At 46.1% G+C, this 18,802-nt stretch overlaps 1 protein-coding gene across 1 annotated transcript in view; it reads left to right on the top strand.

Moving 5' to 3' along the window:
* Positions 1-18,802, top strand: part of HPS1 (HPS1 biogenesis of lysosomal organelles complex 3 subunit 1) — a gene marked incomplete at its 5' end in the record, with an annotated part of 31,002 nt that overhangs the window by 1,504 nt on the left and 10,696 nt on the right. The window contains 10 exon segments of the mRNA NM_001133164.1: positions 12-129; positions 2,172-2,285; positions 9,628-9,765; positions 9,986-10,128; positions 11,311-11,419; positions 14,120-14,280; positions 14,749-14,848; positions 15,552-15,650; positions 15,797-15,866; positions 18,203-18,252. Coding sequence (NP_001126636.1) covers positions 2,172-2,285; positions 9,628-9,765; positions 9,986-10,128; positions 11,311-11,419; positions 14,120-14,280; positions 14,749-14,848; positions 15,552-15,650; positions 15,797-15,866; positions 18,203-18,252 — 984 coding nt within the window.

Below are 18,802 nucleotides of genomic sequence, written 5' to 3'. Positions count from 1 at the left end.
TCTGTTTTAAGCATTTGCAGGACCAGGGATGCTGCACTGCTCTCCCATGAGCCAGTCACCAAGTCTGTCTGCTGCAAGCCCTTTCTGAACCTCTGGCTGTCTGGATGCTCCACTGTGCTCCTTGCCAAGGTAGATGATCTTGCCCCACCTGGGGAGGACAGGGAGGCAGGCAGCATCCACCCTGGGGCTTTGGGAGGCAGATGGAATGAGGTAGGCAGTGGGCTGAGTGCTCCTGGGCTCTGCACACCTGCTCATCCCCTCCCCAGCCCTGCATCCTGAGGCCACCCGCATCCTGATGCCTCACCTCTCCTTCACCCCTCACATCCAGGTGGGTCATCACAGCCTGCTGAATCTTTAAAGCTCCTCCCGGCCCCCACCAAGGGGTGAGCACTCATTACCCGACACCCGCACCTAGATGACTGCCTTCATGACCTTGACCTGCCCATCTCCAGCCAGCCGGTCACTTCTCCGCTCACAACCACAGCCTCCATTCCGTAGCCCACTGCTCCCTAACCCATACACTCTGGTCAGCTTTGTCACATGTACCTGGGAGTCCCAGAGCAGCCTCTTCAGGTCCACCCACCTCTCCCAGCAACCTCCTCTTCACACCTGTTGCACTCCCAGTGTCTGCCTTGGCATTGAGTAATTCTGTGCGAATAGGCTGCATTCCTTCTTCACTGTGCTGTTATGTCTCCTGGCATTTGCCAGAAACACCTTGGGACCAGTTGCACCGAGTTAGTTTGGGAGGAATTCAGTAAGGACCACTAAGCTGGACATGGGGGTGACGGAACACAAGACCTGGAGATGCTGTGATCCTCCCAAGAAAACTGGAAATCTGCTTGTGTGAGAGTTACAGCAGAGCTTCCTAATCATTGTCATGGCTTAGCATACATACCACATGATTATATCTGTGTGACACCCTAAGGCACCTAAGAGGATTTGAAACCACTGCCTGAGGCCTCTCAGCTGCAGCAGCCAGCCTAGAGCACTGCCCTCACCAGCCTGGTCAGGCTGCCCCAAGAGTTTTAGAAGATCAAGGGTTTGCCGTACCCAGAGGGCCGTGGCACACAGGGTGGGAAGCCGTATTAAAGATCTTCCAGTGGGTGAATAGTTAAGATGTTTCTTACAAGCACAGAGTGTGTGGTGTGTGTGTGTGGCAGGGGGTTGGGGAAGGAGATTTGGGAGGGCTGAAGACACTGGTGGCTGTGGCCCTGGAAGCTGCAGCCTACTAAGTACAGGGTCTTTAGGCAGCCTCTGTTCTCACCATAAGCAGGGAGAGCAGCATTTGAATGAAACTTCTGTGGTGCTGAAGTAAATTCACGGGCTTTGAGGCTCATCTTCTGGAGCTGTTTTTTGTTTGTTTGTTTGTTTGTTTTTTCAGACAGAGTCTCGCTCTGTCACCCAGGCTGGAGTGCAGTGGTGTAATCTTGGCTCACTGCAACCTCTGCCTCCCGGGTTCAAGCAATTCTCCTGCTTCAGCCTCCCGAGTAGCTGGGATAACAGGCACTTGCCACCACGCCTGGCTAATTTTTGTATTTTTAGTAGAGACAGGGTTTCACCATGTTGGCTAGGCTGGTCTCGAACTCCTGACTTCAGGTGATCCACCCACCTTGGCCTCCCAAAGTGCTGGGATTACAGGCGTGAGCCGCCGTGCCCAGCCCTGGAACTGTTTTTATCTGAGGGAGAGATATCTCCGGACTGCCCAGAGATGGAGGTGCACCAGCACCCTCCGATCCACACCAGGCACTAACTGTCTGCCGTGAGCATGGCCTCCCTGGGCATTCGGCTCCATGTCTAGGCTAAGACCTGGGTCCCTTCCTGTCCCAGTCTGGTTCCAGTAGGCCCCATGGTGGGTCTGATGCTGTGCTGAGAGGGACCAGATACCACAGAGGAAAGAGCCCCAGCCTTGGCATCAGACAGGTCTGGGTCCAGATCCCAGCTTTGCCATTTCAGGCTGTGCCTGCGTCCTGCTCTCTAAAATGGGGGTACCTGAAGAGTCCTACTTTGTCCAGTTGTGAGGGTGCAACAAAAATGGAAGGCGCTTGTGATGCCTGGTGTGCAGAAAGGGCTCACTGAATGTTTGCTGAGGTTGGGGTCCTCTTCGTTAACTCAGGCTGAGCTCATGGATGTTGGGGCTGGGGGCTGACCTTGACCTTGCCTTTCCCTGGCAGATGAAGTGCGTCTTGGTGGCCACTGAGGGTGCAGAGGTCCTCTTCTACTGGACAGATGAGGAGTTTGAAGAGAGTCTTCGGCTGAAGTTCAGGCAGTCAGAGAATGAGGAAGAGGTGAGTGCAGGGTAGGCAGTCCCAGGAGGGGTGGATAGGAAGGAACCATACAAAACTACCAGCAGGCAGAGAGGCAGAAAAACCTGTGTTCACCCTGTCCTGGGCAGCATGAGCAGGGTGCTGTGTGGGGTCCAGCATCCTTCACACCTAGACCCTCATCCTCAAGGTCGGCCTCTTGATGCTCTGAGCTCGGTGACTCCACCCCCCACACCCCACCAGTTCCTCTCTGGACTAAATGAGGGCAAGAAGAAGTCGAATTTTAATCACGTAACAGAAGAACTTGGAGCTATCAGTTTCTGTAACCTAAAAAGTTTAACAAGCCTGGGCATGGTGGCTCACGCCTGTAATCACAACACTTTGGGAAGCCAAGGTGGGCCAATTGCTTGAGCTCAGGGATTTGAGACCAGTCTGGGCAGCATGGCGAAACCCTGTCTCTACAAGAAAAATACAAAAATTAGCCAGGTGTGGTGGTGCGTGCCTATAGTCCCAGCTACTTGGGAGGTTGAGGTGGGAGGATCACTTGAGTCCAGGTGGTAGAGGCTGCAGTGAGCCGAGATTGTGCCCGTGCATTCCAACCTGGGCGACAGAGCAAAAAAAAAAAAAAAGTTTAACGTAAGCTGAACACGTTAATTTTTTAATAGCTATATTAAGGTATGATTAACACACCATAAATTGCACATATTTAAAGTGCACAATTTGATAAGCTTTGATATGTATATACCTATGATTCTATCACAATCAATAAAAGGAATATATCTACCACCTCAAACATTTGTAATCCCTTCTTTCCCATCCCCATCCCGTAGGAACTGCTGATCTGCTTTCTGTCATGATAGATTAGTTTGTATTATATGGCCTTATATAAATGGAGTCATACAGTATGTGCTTGGATTTAGTTTGGTTTTGGTTTGACTGCTTTCACTCAGCATAATTATTTTGTGATTCATCTGTGTTGTGGCATGTATAAATTGTTCATTCCTTGTCATTGAGTAGTAATCTATTGTATCAGGATGCCACCATTTGTTCATTCATTTACTTGTTGATGGACATCTGTGTTATTTTCAGTTTTTGACTATTACAAATAAAGCAACTATGAACATGCACATACAAGTCTATGTATACATGGATGCTTTCACGTCCAAGGACAGATATTTAGGATAGACTGGCTAGATCATGTAGGTGTATGTGTAACTTTTTAATAAACTGCCAAACTTTTCCAAAGTGATTGTATAATTTTTGATTCCACCTGTAGTGTTTGAGAGTTCAGTTCCTCCATATCCTCACCAACACTATGGTCTGTCTTTTTAATTTTAGCCATTCTAATAGATGTCCACTAGAATCTCACTGTGTTTTAAATTTCATTTCCTTAATGACTAATGATTTTGAGCATCTTTTCATGTGCTTATTTGCCATATCTTTTGCCCAGTTTTTATTTGAGTTGATTGTTTCTTCTTATTATTCTTACTGAGTTTTGAGAGCTTCTAATATATTTTGGATGAAATCCTTTATCAGATATATGTTTTACAAATACTTTCTTTCAGTTTGTGGCTTGTGTTTGTATTCTCAATGGTATCTTTCAAAGAGCAGAAGTATTAGAACTCGAGTTTATCCATTTTGCATTTATGGATTATGCTTTTAGTGTTATATCTAAGAAATCTTTGCCCAACTTACAAAGAGTTTTCTCTACATATTCTTTTGAAAGTTTTATAGTTTTAGGTTTTATATCAGGTCAGATGATCTACTTTGAATTTTTGTGTGTGGTACGAGCTATGGATTGAAGTTAATTTTTTTTTTTGCATGTGGACATCCAGTTTAACACTTTAACATTACAACTCAGAAATACTTGTCATTTTCACTTACCTAATTTCCACTCTACATTTTAAAGGAGTAATTTATTTTGAAAATGTTTTCCAGATTAATTTTGGGTTAAAAATAATTTTTATTGGGGATGCAGTGGAAGGTGTTCTTACATTTCTGCAGCAGCATGGACTGATTGCCTCTCTTGCCCTTTCTGTTCTAAGGGGTGTCATCATCCAGCCAATGAGTTAGCCGACTCCACTTCAGGGAGTCCATTTACCATCAACATCACCCATGTTCTCACCACAGTCTTTAGGCAAACACAAGATATCAGAGATCATAGACATTCAAGTGGTTTTATTTAAGCTAACTGTTTGTTAGGCTTTTTTTATTTTTTAACAGTCAATACATACAATATTTAAATTAAGAATTTTTAAGTATTTCAGTTTTTAAACTACTGTTACAACTATGTCATCTTAAGAAGCAAATTATTTGGTGGCCTTTCTCTTCCTCTTTATTGAAAACCTGGCAAAGGAACGAACTGCTGAATTTTCAGTTCCTAAAAATGAATAGTGTAAAGGAAAGGTGGTCTTTAAAGTTTTTTTTGTTAATGTGCAACACATTCTTTTCTCGTCATATAAATAATGAGTTAATTGTAGGAAATTTGGAAATACAAAGAGATAGTTTTTAAATGACCTATAATTCCACGACCCAGAGCTATTAGCTTTTTAATATACTTTCTTTGGGTCTTTATTTTTTCTATATAATTGGGATTATACCACATTTACAGTTTTACTGCCTGTTTTTTTTTTTCCCACTTGCCATTATATCAAGATATTTCTACTATTTTCTTAAATAGTCTCAAAAGCATAATTCTTAATAGAAATATTACACTCAAGTACATGAATCAGTGTATCATCCTTTAACCATTTTCTTCATATGGACATATATATTGCTCCTAATTTGCTATATCACTCTTGCTTTAAGGAATGTTTGTGCTTAAATTTTATCTCATGTCAGATTATTTCCTTAGGATAAATTCCTAAAAATAAAAATATTTAGTCAAAAGCCATTCAAAGATATTGTACTACTTTATAATTCCATCAAGTAATATATGAGTATGCTCCTTTATATACACCAAATATTTTTATCTCCCCCGTATTAGTCTGTTTTCTTATCACTATAAAGAAATGCCCAAGACTGGGTACTTTGTAAAGGAAAGAAGTTTAATTGACTCACAGTTCAGAAGGCTGTGGAGGCCCCAGGAAACTTACAATCATGTCAAAAGGCAAAGGGGAAGCAAGACACCTTCTTCACAAGGCAGCAGGAAGGAGAAGTGCTGAGTGAAGGGGAAAGAGCCTCTTATAAAACCATTAGATCTCATGAGAACTCACTATCACAAGAACAGCATAGGGGAAACTGCCGCCATGATTCAGTTACCTCTGCCTGGTTTCTCCGTTGACATATGAGGATTGTGGGGATTATGGGGATTACAATTCAAGATGAGATTTGGATGGGGACACAAAGCCTAATCATATCATTCTGTCCCAGGCCCCTCCCAAATCTCATGTCCCTTTCACATTTCAAAACCAATCATGCCTTCCCAACAGTTCCCCAAAGTCTTAATTCATTCCAGCATTAACCAAAAAGTCCAAGACTAAAGTCTCACCTAAGACAAGGCAAGTCCCTTCTACCTATGACCCTGTAAAATAAAAAACAAGTTACTTCCAAGACACAATGGGGCTATAGGCATTGGGTAAATATTCCCATTCCAAATGGGAGAAATTGGCTGAAACTAAGGGGCTACAGGCCCCGTGCAAGTCCAAAATCCAATGGGGCAGTCAAATCTTAAAGCTTTGAAATGATCTCTTTTGACTCTATGTCTCACGTCCAGGTCACACTGATACAAGAGGTGGGCTTCCAAGGCCTTGGGCAGCCCTACCCCTATGATTTTGCAGGGTACAGTCCTCTTCCCGGCTGTTTTCACAGGCTGGTGTTGAGTGTCTGCAGCTTTTCCAGGTGCATGGTGCAAGCTGTTGGTGGATCTACCATTCTGGGGGCTAGAGGATGGTGGCCCTATTCTCACAGCTCCACTAGGCAATGCCCCAGTGGGGACTCTGTGGAGGCATCTGACCCCACAATTCCCTTACTCACCACTCTAGCAGAGGTTCTCCATGAGGGCTCTGCCCCTGCAGCAAATTTCTGCCTGGACATCCTGGCATTTCCATACATCCTCTGAAATCTAGGTGGAGGTTCCCAAACCTCAATTTTTGATTTATGTGCACCTGTGGGCCCAATACCACATGTAAGCCACCAAAGCTTGGGGCTTGCACTCTCTGAAACAACAGCCAGAGCTGTATGTTGGCACCTTTTAGCCATGGCTAGGATGCAGGGCACCATGTCCCTAGACTGCACAAAGCAGCTTGGCCCTGGGCCCAACCCCTGAAACAGTTTTTTCTTCCTAGGCCTCCAGGCCTGTGGTGAGAGGGGCTGCTGTGAAGACCTCTGATACCCTGGAGACATTTTTCCCATTCTCTTGGTGATTAACATTTGGCTTTTCATTATTTATGCAAATTTCTGCAGCCAGGGCTTGAATTTCTCCTCAGAAAATGGGCTTTTCTTTTCTATTGCATCATCAGGCTGCAAATTTTCCAAACTTTTATGTTCTGCTTCCCTTTTAAACATAAGTCCCAATTCCAAACCATCTATTAGTGAATGCATAAAACTGAGTGCTTTTAAGAGCACCCAAGTCACTTCCTGAATGCTTTGCTACTTAGAAATTTCTTCCACCCTAAATCATCTCTCTCAAGTTCAAAGTTGCACAGATCTCTAGGGCAGGGGCAAAATGCTGCCAGTCTCTTTGCTAAAGCATAACAAGAGTCACCTTTGTTCCAATTCCAAATAAGTTCCTCATCTCCATCTGAGACTACCTCAGCCTGGACTTCATTGTCCATATCATTATCAGAATTTTGTTCAAAAGCATTCAACAAGTCTCTGGGAAGTTCCAAACTTTCCCACATCTTCCTGTTTTCTTCTGAGCCCTCCATACTGTTCCAACCTCTGCCTGTTACCCAGTTCCAAAGTCACTTTCACATTTTTGGGTATCTTTATAGTAGCACCTCACTCTCTGCGGTACCAATTTACTATGTCAGTCCGTTTTCATACCACTATAAAGAACTGCCTGAGACTGGGTAATTTATAAAGAAAAAAGGTTTAATTGACTCGCAGTTCAGCATGGCTGGGGAGAACTCAGGAAACTTACAGTCATGGTGGAAGGCAAAGAGGAAGCAAGGCACCTTCTTCTCAAGGCAGCAGGAAGAAGTGTCAAGCAAAGCGGGGAAGAGCCCCTTATAAAACCATCAGATCTCGGGAGAACTCACTCATTCTCACGAGAACAAGTTGAGAACAGCCTGGGGGAACCACCGCCATGATTCAGTTGTCTCCACCTAGTCTCCCTTGACACGTGGGGATTATGGGGATTACAAGTCAAGATGAGATTTGGTGGGGACACAAAGCTTAACCATGTCATCCCCTCACCAAAAAAAAGTTCTATTCCTGCAGAAAAAGCTATAGTCATGCCCTGCTTAATGATGGTGATACATTCTGTTAATAACAAATTCATCATTAGGTGATTTCCTTGTCATGTGAACATCATAGTGTGTACTTACACAAACCTAGATGGTGTAGCCGACTACACACCTAGGCTGTACAGTATGGCCTGTTGCTCCTAGGCTGCAAACCTACAGCATGTGACTGTACTGAACACTGCAGGCAGTTGTAACACAATGGAAATGTTTGTGTATCTGAATGAACATAGAGAAGGTATAGCAAAAATAAAGTAGTATAATGTTATGGGGCCACTATCATGCGTGGTCTGTTGCTGACCAAAACATTGCTCTTCAGTATGTGACTGTACTGCTTTTAAGATGAGTTTCTATCAAAATCTAGATTCATAAGTGACTTCTCCATTAATAAAATTTGTTCAAGAAAATCATGGTATATGAATAATTCAGCAAATATTTGAATTCTTTCCTGTTTATGGAATTCTCGCCTATCTGTGGGGTATTCATTAACCAAATATTAATTGAGAACCTATCATGTGCCAGTCTCTCGGGGTAAAGCAGTAAACATAGCAACATGATCCCTGCTTTCATGGAGCTTAGAGTCTAAAGAAGGATGTTGTACAGTGAACCAGATGGCAAATAAGTACCATGAGTTCAGATAGTGACAAATAGTCTGGAGAAGTTAAATGGGGTATGCGATGGGGAGTGACAGAGGCGGAGGGTGGTGGCCAGAAAAAAAAAAAAATCTGAGCTGGAACCAGAATGATAAGTAGGAGCCACTGTGAAAGCTTGACAGACGAACTGTGGGAGCTGGGCACAGTCCTTGGTTCCCGAATGTTGGCAGGAAAACCTACTCCACAGTTGTGTCCCACTTGTACTTCAATGCTGCACCTTCCCGCTGGCCAGTTGCCTGTCTTTCTTTTCAAGGCAAGGTCTTACTCAGCTTCTTGTAGACTTCCTCAGCTCCAAGTTAGGACTGTGCCTTCCCCATATTTCATTCACGTCTCCTGAAATCCTCTAGGGAAGTCTGCTGTTTTCTTCCTTTCTTTTTATTCCACTATGGAGAATTTGAGTTGTAACTGTTCCACTGGCTTTATCCCATTTTATTCACACATTTGCAACAAACTTGTCCAGTTCCTTTTTGTTTTTGTTTATTTGTTTTGTTCCTTCTTTTGGAGAGCTGAGAGAATGGATGGAGGAAGAGCTTATCAAAGTCAATGCAGGCTTGTTATGGAAAATAGGGAAAGTACAGAAACATACTTAAAAATAGAGGGAAAAAAATCACTCCTAATTCCTCTATACAGAAGTAACTTTAATAGTATTGGCTTTCTCGGTATTTTATGAATACTTCGTTTTTTCTATGCATTCACATTCTTGTTTTATTTTTAACTACAACATTGTATCAGACCAATTTTCCATGTCATTGAAACACTCTAATATTTTAAATGGCTATAGACTCTTCCATAATTTTGATGTACTGCTATTTATTTAACTATTTCACTGATACTAGATGTTTACATTTTTTTCCAGTTGTTTGCTATTATAAATTATGCAGTAGTGAACATCTTTGTGCATGTATCTTTGTCCCAATCTCTGATCATTTTCCTTAGGACAAATTTTCCAAAGTAGACTTATTGCAAAAAACAGCATAGATTTGGTACATGCTGCAAACTTCCTTCCAGCTCCCGGTTCAGTGCTCCCCACATTCCACTATTGTAATGAGGCCCAATTCCTTAATGTTTCCTTCTAGATTCAGAGCCTAAACAGCACCATTACCCAGGTGGCCCTTCCCATTCTTCCTAACCACCACCCAAAGTGTTGGGGGCAGTCTCTTTTTGCCCTCCTCCCTACCAGGACAGTGATACCCTCCCAGGAGGGTCTAACACTATGGAACCCTTGATATCAAGGCCTGGTCTTGTCCCTTCCTTTGTTCTTGGTGTCTGGCCCACTCTAAGCTGTGAAATTTTCCCCCATTTTTGCAGCTCCCTGCCCTGGAGGACCAGCTCAGCACGCTCCTAGCCCCGGTCATCATCTCCTCCATGACGATGCTGGAGAAGCTGTCGGACACCTACACCTGCTTCTCCACGGAAAACGGCAACTTCCTGTATGTCCTTCACCTGGTGAGTCTGTAGCTCTGGGGCCCATGTTCCTCTTCCCTCAGCTTGATGGGGAGTCCACAGGCCTCTCTTATTTGGAACTTTAGACTCCTTTAGAAGGCAGAAACGGCATCTTATCAAACCCGCCTGGGACCTGAGCCTCCCCTGGCTTGTCTGCAGAGACCAGGGCAGGTGAAGGGAGTGCCCTCGGGGCTGGCTGACACTGGCCTGCCTGTGCCTGCAGTTTGGAGAATGCCTGTTCATTGCCATCAATGGCGACCACACTGAGAGCGAGGGGGACCTGCGGCGGAAGCTGTATGTGCTCAAGTACCTGTTCGAAGTGCACGTCGGGCTGGTGACTGTGGACGGTCAGCTTATCCGAAAGGAGTGAGTCTTCAAAGCTGGTACCCTCTGTCCTTTGCCGAACACCCTCGCTGGGCCAGGCAGCGTGTGCCCAGCCCCTGTGAAGCTGCCATTTTTCACACACTGCCCCCAGCTGGGTCCCTAGGTCAGAGAAACAGAGCTCAAATGAACCTTGGAGACCATCTGGTCTGACCCTCTGACTTTATATCTGGTGAAACAGAGCAGAGAGTGGAACTCACTTGCCTGGGGTCATCCAGCTGGTTGGTGGCCACATCCAAACTGGATATTTGAGCTCAGGACTCTGTCCAGTGCTCTTTCCATCCTCCCAATATCATCGCCCGTCATTACAAATCTGGTCTGAGCTAGTCCTCTCTGGCTTCTCAAGCTTCAGACTCTCTCTCCAGAAAAACACAAGCCCATGCACACTCATACAGTCTCGTGAAGGTTTTCTCAGGAAGACAGACCTTAAAACCTGTCTCTGGGCCCACAGTAAAGAACTTGGGGAAAGAGAATCATGGTTCAGAGTGTACACTGAGGTGGGAGGGACCCCAGAAAAGGCTTGTAGTTGAAATGTAGACCTAGAAAAGAGAAGTTCATGGTATCACCACCCCTTGATTCTCTAAGATGGATTGGGAAGCTGCAGAGTGTGAAGCTCTGGGACTTTAGAGTTTTGTAGCGATATGAGCAACTACCCACATCGAGACATTTCTCAAATGCACAAACATTGTTTCATGAGTCATTTTAGCCCAGATAGGTCATGGTTTCAGTGGCAAATGCTGCAGGTGGCGGATGCTTGTTACATGAACCAATTGGCCAGTGCAGACCTTGCCAGCATCCGAGATGGCTGCGACCCTGAGTAGGGCCCTGATGATGGACCAGACCTTTCTGTGTTCAGTGGCCTCTGTGTGAGAAGCTTAAGCATCACACTGGCTCTCTCTAGCTGGCTTTGTATGACATGTGTTTGTGTGACAGAGGCTGAGGAGTGAGGTGATTTGCTCAGCTGCCTGCCTTCTGGCTCCGTGCCTATCCCACCCCACTCCACAGCTAGAGCTTGGCAGGAGACCTGGCCCCCTTTCCCAGCTGTGTGGGCAGGTCACATGGGCTCCCCAAGCTCTGATGCTGAGCTGAGACTGTGGTCCTTTGGTTGGGTGTGGGGGAGACCAGCTTTCTCGTGGTCTCTCCCACCCTCTCTGGCTGTGCCCCCAGGCTGCGGCCCCCAGACCTGGGGCAGCGTGTCCAGCTGTGGGAGCACTTCCAGAGCCTGCTGTGGACCTACAGCCGCCTGCGGGAGCAGGAGCAGTGCTTCGCCGTGGAGGTGACTACTGGGCGTGGGAGTCCTCAGGACTTGAAGCTGTCAGGTCAGAGGGGGCGTCCAGCTTTAAGACCATGTTTAACCCTAACGAGTGAAGGCACAAGCAGCCCCTGAAACTCGTGTATTCAGAGAGAGTTGTTCTTTCTGGCCATATGGAGGGTTGGGTACCCTGATGGGCTTTCCCATGGTAAAACAGCTTGATCCTGGATAACACAGACTTTTAATGTAAGTTTTGGGTTCACTGTAAATTACAGAAATCTTTGAAGACAGTTCCTTCAACCCTCCCCTCCTCTTCCCACAAAATTATATTGAGCTGGAACTGGAGGGGAAAGCAGTGGAGAAAAACACAGCGCTAAAGGCAAGATTCCCTGAGTGCAAATGATACCAGCACTACAGCCAGTAAACAGCCTTAGGCCAGCAGCAGCATAGGAGAGCTGAGCCTGCCGCTCTAGGTTAAGCCCAGCCCCAAGAAGTCAAAGTGGCTACTGGTCCTTTTATAAAGCCCTAGTAAATAAAAAACTAAAAAATTAAAAATAAAAACTAAAGTGGCTGCTGATCAGTAGCACTCCTTGCCTTCCTAAAGAGGTAAACCAAATTCTCTTGCAAGCAGTGGTTTTCATACTCCAGTGTGTGTCAGAATCCTCTGTAGGGCTTGTTAAATACAGGTTACTTGGCCTCACTTTCAGCATTTCTCATTTAGCAAGTCTGGGATGGGGGCTCTAGAACTTGCATTTCTTTTTTTTTTTTTTTTTTTTTTTTTGAGACGGAGTCTCACTCTGTTGCCCAGGCTGGAGTGCAGTGGAGCAATCTTGGCTCACTGTGACCTCTGCCTCCTGGGTTCAAGCGATTCTTCTGCCTCAGCCTCCTGAGTAGCTAGGATTACAGGCACGTGCCACCACACCTGGCTAATTTTTGTGTTTTTAGTAGAGATAGGGTTTCACTTTGTTGGTCAGGCTGGTCTCGAACTCCTGACCTCATGATCTGCCCACTCGGCCTCCCAAAGTGCTGGGATTATAGGCGTGAGCCATCGTGCCCAGCCCTAGAACTTCCATTTCTAAAAAATTCCCAGGTGCTGTTTATTGTGCTGGTCCAGGAACCACACTTTGAAAACCACTGCTAAAGCAGGAAAGGTAAAGATCAAACAAACGTGAACTCACAACTGAAGAAAATCAGATATGGAAGAAAATAAGCCACCATGAGTGACAGTCAGGAAAATCAACCACCAGCAGATTTAGATCCCAAGGCACTTGATACATTGGAACTATTAGGTATAGAATATAAAATAACTATGAAATATTTAAAAATATGAAATGTAGAATCACAAAATGAGATAATAAGAAGAAACTCTAAATTGACCAGGCAAATTTGAAAAAGAACCCGTACAGATATTTTAGAAAAGAAAACATAGTTGTTAAAATGAAAAACTCAAGGGAAGTGTTAAATAGCAGATGAGACATAGCTAGAGGGAGAATTAATGAGCTGGAAAATAGATCTGAAGGAATTCATTCTTACACCCCCACTTATTCACTCTTCCAATAAACATATAGTACCTATTATATGGTAAGAGGTGTGCCAGGCCATGGGAATAAAGAGATGAATAAACACACATTCACTGCCCTTGAGGGGAAATCAGCCATGTATATACTAAAAGATATAATAAAGAATCCTGGTGCCATATTAGGTTTTTCATCAAAAGCCATGGTGGCACAAGAGATGGAGTGGTTAACTCTTTCTGGGACATTAGGAAAGACTTCTTGTAGGAGGTGACCTAATGCCATTAGTATAAAATCCAAACTCTTCCCAAGCCTACCAGGCCCTGTGTGAGCTATCGTTGCCTATTTCACTCCAGCTTCATCTTATGTCTCTCTTGTCCACACTTACTGAGTGCTAGTCACATGAAACTTCTTTAAGTTTCAGGAAAACTCTATATTTAGATCTTTCCAATATGATAGTCATTAGCTACATGTGGCTGTTGAACATTTGAAATATAACTAGTGCAAATTGAGTTATGCTATGCATGTGAAATACATACCAGATTTTGGTAACTTAGCACAAAAAAGAATGTAAAACATTCCATTAATAAGGCTTTTATATCATATGGTGATAATATTTTGGATATATTCAGTAAAATGAAATATATCATTAAAATTAATGTCAACTGTTTCTTTTTACTTTTTTAATGTGGTCATTGGAAACATTTAAATTATGCATAGGGCCTTCCTTTTATTTCTGTTGGACAGCACCATTCCAAACTCTCTCCCCATCTCAGGGCCTCTGAATACGCAGTTTCCTTGACTTGCAGTGTTCTCTCGCTCCCTCTTTCTCTGATAGGCCATCCGGTTGTTTAGATATTAGTTTAAAGGTGACCTAATTCAGGGACATTTCTTTGGACACCCTACCCAAGGAGGTCTCTGCTATTTCTCTCTAGCCTAGTGCTGTGTATTTTGTACTTGGTGCTTATTTACAAATGGCATTTACTTTATTTCCTTGTGTATTGCCTTGCCTCATCCACTGGAGACTAGTGACCAGACGGTAAGCCTCAGGAAGGCTGGGACCTGGTGGGTCTTAATCCACCTGTTTCCAAGTATCTGGTGCAGAGTCCAAGCTCACTGTGGACAGAGTGAATGTCCCCACTAGCCCAGTGCTTGGAGTGGGGCAAGATTGTTGGTGATATGGCTTCCTCTCCCTTCCTGCCCTGGCCAGGCCCTGGAGCGACTGATTCACCCCCAGCTCTGTGAGCTGTGCATAGAGGCACTGGAGCGGCACGTCATCCAAGCTGTCAACACCAGCCCCGAGCGGGGCGGCGAGGAGGCCCTGCATGCCTTCCTGCTTGTGCACTCCAAGCTGCTGGCATTCTACTCTAGGTGAGCTCAAGGTCCAGCGTGTGGTGGCTAAAGGCTCCCTGGCCTTCTCACTCCCCTATTGCCTCTGCCTGAAAAGCACCACCTGCCCAGCCAAGAATCACCTCCTCCATGAAGCCTGAAACCTTCCCAGATTTGATTCTCCAACCTTTTTCAGCTCACTCATTTCTCCGTATCACTCCTTCCTGGAACACTGTCTTAGAGTCTCAATCTAGAACTTCCTTTTATGTTGTTCTTGGTCCCTGGTGCTTTCCCACTGCTAAATCACTTTCTTTTCTTTGTTCTATACAACCAAGTTTTATTTTAAAATTTGATGAGTTAATTAATTGTATTTGTGCCTTGCCCATCTCCAGAAAGGATTAAGTACATTGCTCCTTGAGGGCAGGGGCCAGGCTCCACACTCCTTTAACCTGCCTGCCCCATCTCCTGCTGGGCACGTGCTGATGGGTGGCCATGCTCCTGTGTCTGCAGCCACAGTGCCAGCTCCCTGCGCCCGGCCGACCTGCTCGCCCTCATCCTCCTGGTTCAGGACCTCTACCCTAGCGAGAGCACAGCAGAGGACGACATTCAGGTCTCAGGGCAGCTGTCTGGGCAGAGGGAGGCCATTAGGGAGGTAGTTCAGAAAACCTGCCTGGAGAGTGGTGGGCAGGCTCCCCCTGGGGACTCCATGTTTTTTAAGTCACAATTCTGGGTGTGTGGTTGGGCGTGACTTCTTTCCCACCGCTTTCAGATGTAAGGGGAATTCTGGAGTGCGCATTCCCCTTACACTCCAGTGGGTAAAAAGTGGGTCCAGTGGGTTAAAAGTGCAGATTTTTCAAGTCAGCCATGGTTTGAAACCCAGCTTCACCACCTGGCTGTGTGAGCTGAGCCCATACTTGCACCCCCAGAGCCTCAATGCCCTTATCTGTGTAATGGGAATAACAAAGCACCTACCTCTCAGGGGTATTGGGAGGGACAAAAGGGGCAGTTCCCACAGAGCCCGGCACTGCCTGGGGCATAGTGAATGCTCAGTGAGTGTCAGCCACCACCATCGCTGTTGACCTCATCACCAGGGGTAGTGGTGGGTTGGATACCAGTGTGTTGGAATTTCTGGAATTTCCATAGAACAGACCGCCTAGAATCGAATCCCTGGGAAGTCTGAGGACTGCACACCTAGGACTGCACCTGGAACGGGTGGAGGAGTGGAGGCTTCTCTGCGAAGCCCTGGGAGGCAGAAGGGGTGGAAGGAGCCAGGTCAGATAGGAGCTAACCAGCCTCTCCCCTGCCCTGCACAGCCTTCCCCGCGGAGGGCCCGGAGCAGCCAGAACATCCCCATGCAGCAGGCCTGGAGCCCTCACTCCACAGGCCCAACCGGTGGGAGCTCTGCAGAGACGGTGTGTGCTGTGCACTTCGTGGAGTCGGGCAGGAGGGGATCTGCCTCTGCAGACGACCAGGCCTTTCCCGTCCCTCCTGGGAGAGCAGGGACAGGGTTGAGCCAGCTGGGAGAGCCTCTCAACCTGAGCCACCTTCTCTATTCCAGGAGACAGACAGCTTCTCCCTCCCTGAGGAGTACTTCACACCAGCTCCTTCCCCTGGCGATCAGAGCTCAGGTGGGGCCCGGAGGGAAGCAGGAGGAAACAATAGCTAGCTGCGTGCAACAGGCAGCCCAGGACATCTGTCTTAGGCTTCAGTGGACCCCCGTGCCTCCTAAGGCTTGAGTGCAGGTACCTGTGTTCCTAGAGCACAGGACACTGTCTGTGGCTCCCCATCTTCCCTGCCAGCTCCAGCCTGAACTCAAGGACTGTTAAGACCACTCCACTGATCCCTAAAGCTGTTGATGACAAGTTGATTATCATCATTTAAAACTTTTGTACATGCATTCTCAGACTCATCTTTTTTGTAATTAAAAATTAAGTTAAATTTAGTAATAATCATCTCATTTCAATACATTCTAAAATATATTCAGCATCTGTAGTTTATACTTTACCTGTTTCTCCAAAGTATGTGGGTAAACAATAAAAAAACTATAAATATTCAAAATGGGTGAGGTGTGGTGGCTCACACCTGTAATCCCAGCACTTTGGGAGGCTGAGGCGGGTAGATCACCTGAGGTCAGGAGTTCTAGACCAGCCTGGCCAACATGGCGAAACCCCGTGTCTACTAAAAATGCAAAAATTAGCCAGGGGTGGTGGCAGGCGCCTGTAATCCCAGCTACTCTGGAGACTGAGGCAGGAGAATCACTTGAACCCGGGAGCTGGAAGTTGCAGTGAGCCGAGATCATGCCACTGCACTCCAGCCTGGGCGACAGAGCAAGACTCTGTCTCAAAAAAAAAAAAAAATACAAATATTCAAAATATTAAGAAAAAATGGACAACCTTGCTTAGAGAAGTAGATAAACCAAAATCCAGACTGTTGTGGTCACTATGAATAAGCATTACATTCATTTCTGAAGTTCTTAGGTAAAAAAAAAAAAAAGGATCCTGTGGTCCATCCACATCATCTGATGGAAGAAAGAAGGCCAGGGTTTCAGAGAAACCTGTTGGGGACTAGGATTTGAAAGGAATTTATTGTGTGGCTGCTTTGAACCAGCGGCTCCCAACCCTGGCACACTGGAATCACCGGGCAGCTTCAGCCCAACTAAGTTATAGTCTGTGGGCCTGGGACCCAGGTGTGAATACTAGGAAATTTTCCCAGGTGAGTCCAGTGTGCCTCGGGTGCAAACCACTGCTGTGCACAGATTTAGGTTACAGCATGCTTTGCCCCCTGGCTGCATATTGAACTCACCTGGGGATCTTTAACAATTATTGAAGCTGAGCCTGTACCCGGAGATGCTGACTCAGTTGGTCTGAGCTGTGCCGTGGGCGTCAGGATTTTGTAAAAGTCCTCAAATGATTTTCGCATGTAGCCAAGGTTGACAACCAGTGGGTTAGATGCTCTTAACTTTAGGTCTGGCTAGAAGCCTAGGACCCCCTGAGACTGTGTGCGAACTCACTGATGCCTGTGCAGTTCCTGGGGTGAGGGTTCCTAGCTATCTTCAGTTTCCCTGAGCTCTTGATGAGCCTGAGACCTGTTGAGAAGCAGAGTTCTGGGTAATCTCCAAAGTTCCTCTTACCACTCCCTTCCTCATTCATCACCATCCTCCTCCCAGTCCCTCTCTCTCGATAGTGGTTTTTTGTGCCTTAGAACTGTAAAAAAATTATGCTGTTCCACCGTGCAGAGAACTCACAACTTACAAATGACTTGGGTTGCACTCATCCATTTGTAAATCAGGTGTTTAAGATGTAGGAACACAGTTCCCCCGGAGAAACGTGATTATAAATGAGGGTTGTTTGCAATGAAATATAAGAGGTAACAGTATTATTACAAACACATAATATTTCAGATATGTGGTGGGTTCAGTAGGTTTTTGTGTGCTATACTAGGAAGGAAATCCACCTCAATTCCCAGCACACAGTAGGTGCTCAGTAAGAGCTTGCTTGTTGAATAAATGAATGGGCAAACGTGGACTGTGTGTGCTGACTCCTGAGGGGCGGGTTGAGGCCTGAAGGAATACAGGGGACGGAACAAGGAGGGGATTGGGGGCAAGGGAGGGGGGAGGAAGATGCCCCCCTACCCCCCGACCACCATTACCAAACATGTCCTCAGGAGCTTGATTCTCAGCAGCTGGCTCTGGGGGCAGCTTCTCTGCCAGGCCCACGCCGCCTTAGCCCTGGTACTGCAGAGATCACCTTGTGCCTGCCAACTTAGGATGAAGGGGTGTTGCCCCAGCCACAGTGGCACCCCTGCGTGGAGCTGGTGGCCAAGGGCTGAGGTTGTGGGGGGCACCTGGGCCCCGTATCCCATGCTGTTGTTGTGGGGGGCACCTGGGCCCCCTACCCTATGCTGTTGAGCCATTGTTTACATCTCATGGTACTTACATAGTTATGTTATTACCTGTGGCCTGCAGGTAGCATCGTCTGGCTGGAGGGGGGCACCCCACCCATGGATGCCCTTCAGGTGAGTTTCTCCTGTGTCTGCCGGGGCACCAGCTGATCTGAGATGCCGCAGTGAGTATTGGGGGCTCTGAGGGTTTCGCCTCCAGGGTGATTCTCCCCGTGCCAACCCTCCTCCTGCCCACTCTGGGGCTGGTCAGTGCAGGTGCCTGTCCTGGTGCCAGGGCTCAGCGCAGAGGCAGGGTCCAGGGATGGGCTGTGAGGGGTGGTGAACTTGCCCCTCCCCTCCCCCGGGTGCTGTCCCTCAGCTCCGTTGTTCTTGGGAGTGAAAGTCCAATAGAATTTTTGATTTTTTTTTAGTGAGCATGTATATTTATTGTAGAAAAATCGGGAAATACAAAAGTAAACTATAAAAAAGGGAATAAAAATTACTTTTAATTCCGTCCTCAAAATGAGATTAACATCTTGGGATGTTTCCTTCTAGTCTTTTTTTCCTATGACTTTACACACACACACTACATATGTACACGTGTGTATTTTTAAAATCAGATTTGGATACTAAAGTGCTTCATTATACTTTTTTATTTAAACATTTTTCCATTTCCTAAGCACTC

This window comes from Pongo abelii, chromosome 8, assembly GCF_028885655.2.
Source record: "Pongo abelii isolate AG06213 chromosome 8, NHGRI_mPonAbe1-v2.0_pri, whole genome shotgun sequence".
NCBI lineage: Eukaryota > Metazoa > Chordata > Mammalia > Primates > Hominidae > Pongo > Pongo abelii.
The sequence above is the reverse complement of the archived record's forward strand: the minus strand, read 5'-3'. Positions and strand labels throughout refer to the sequence as shown.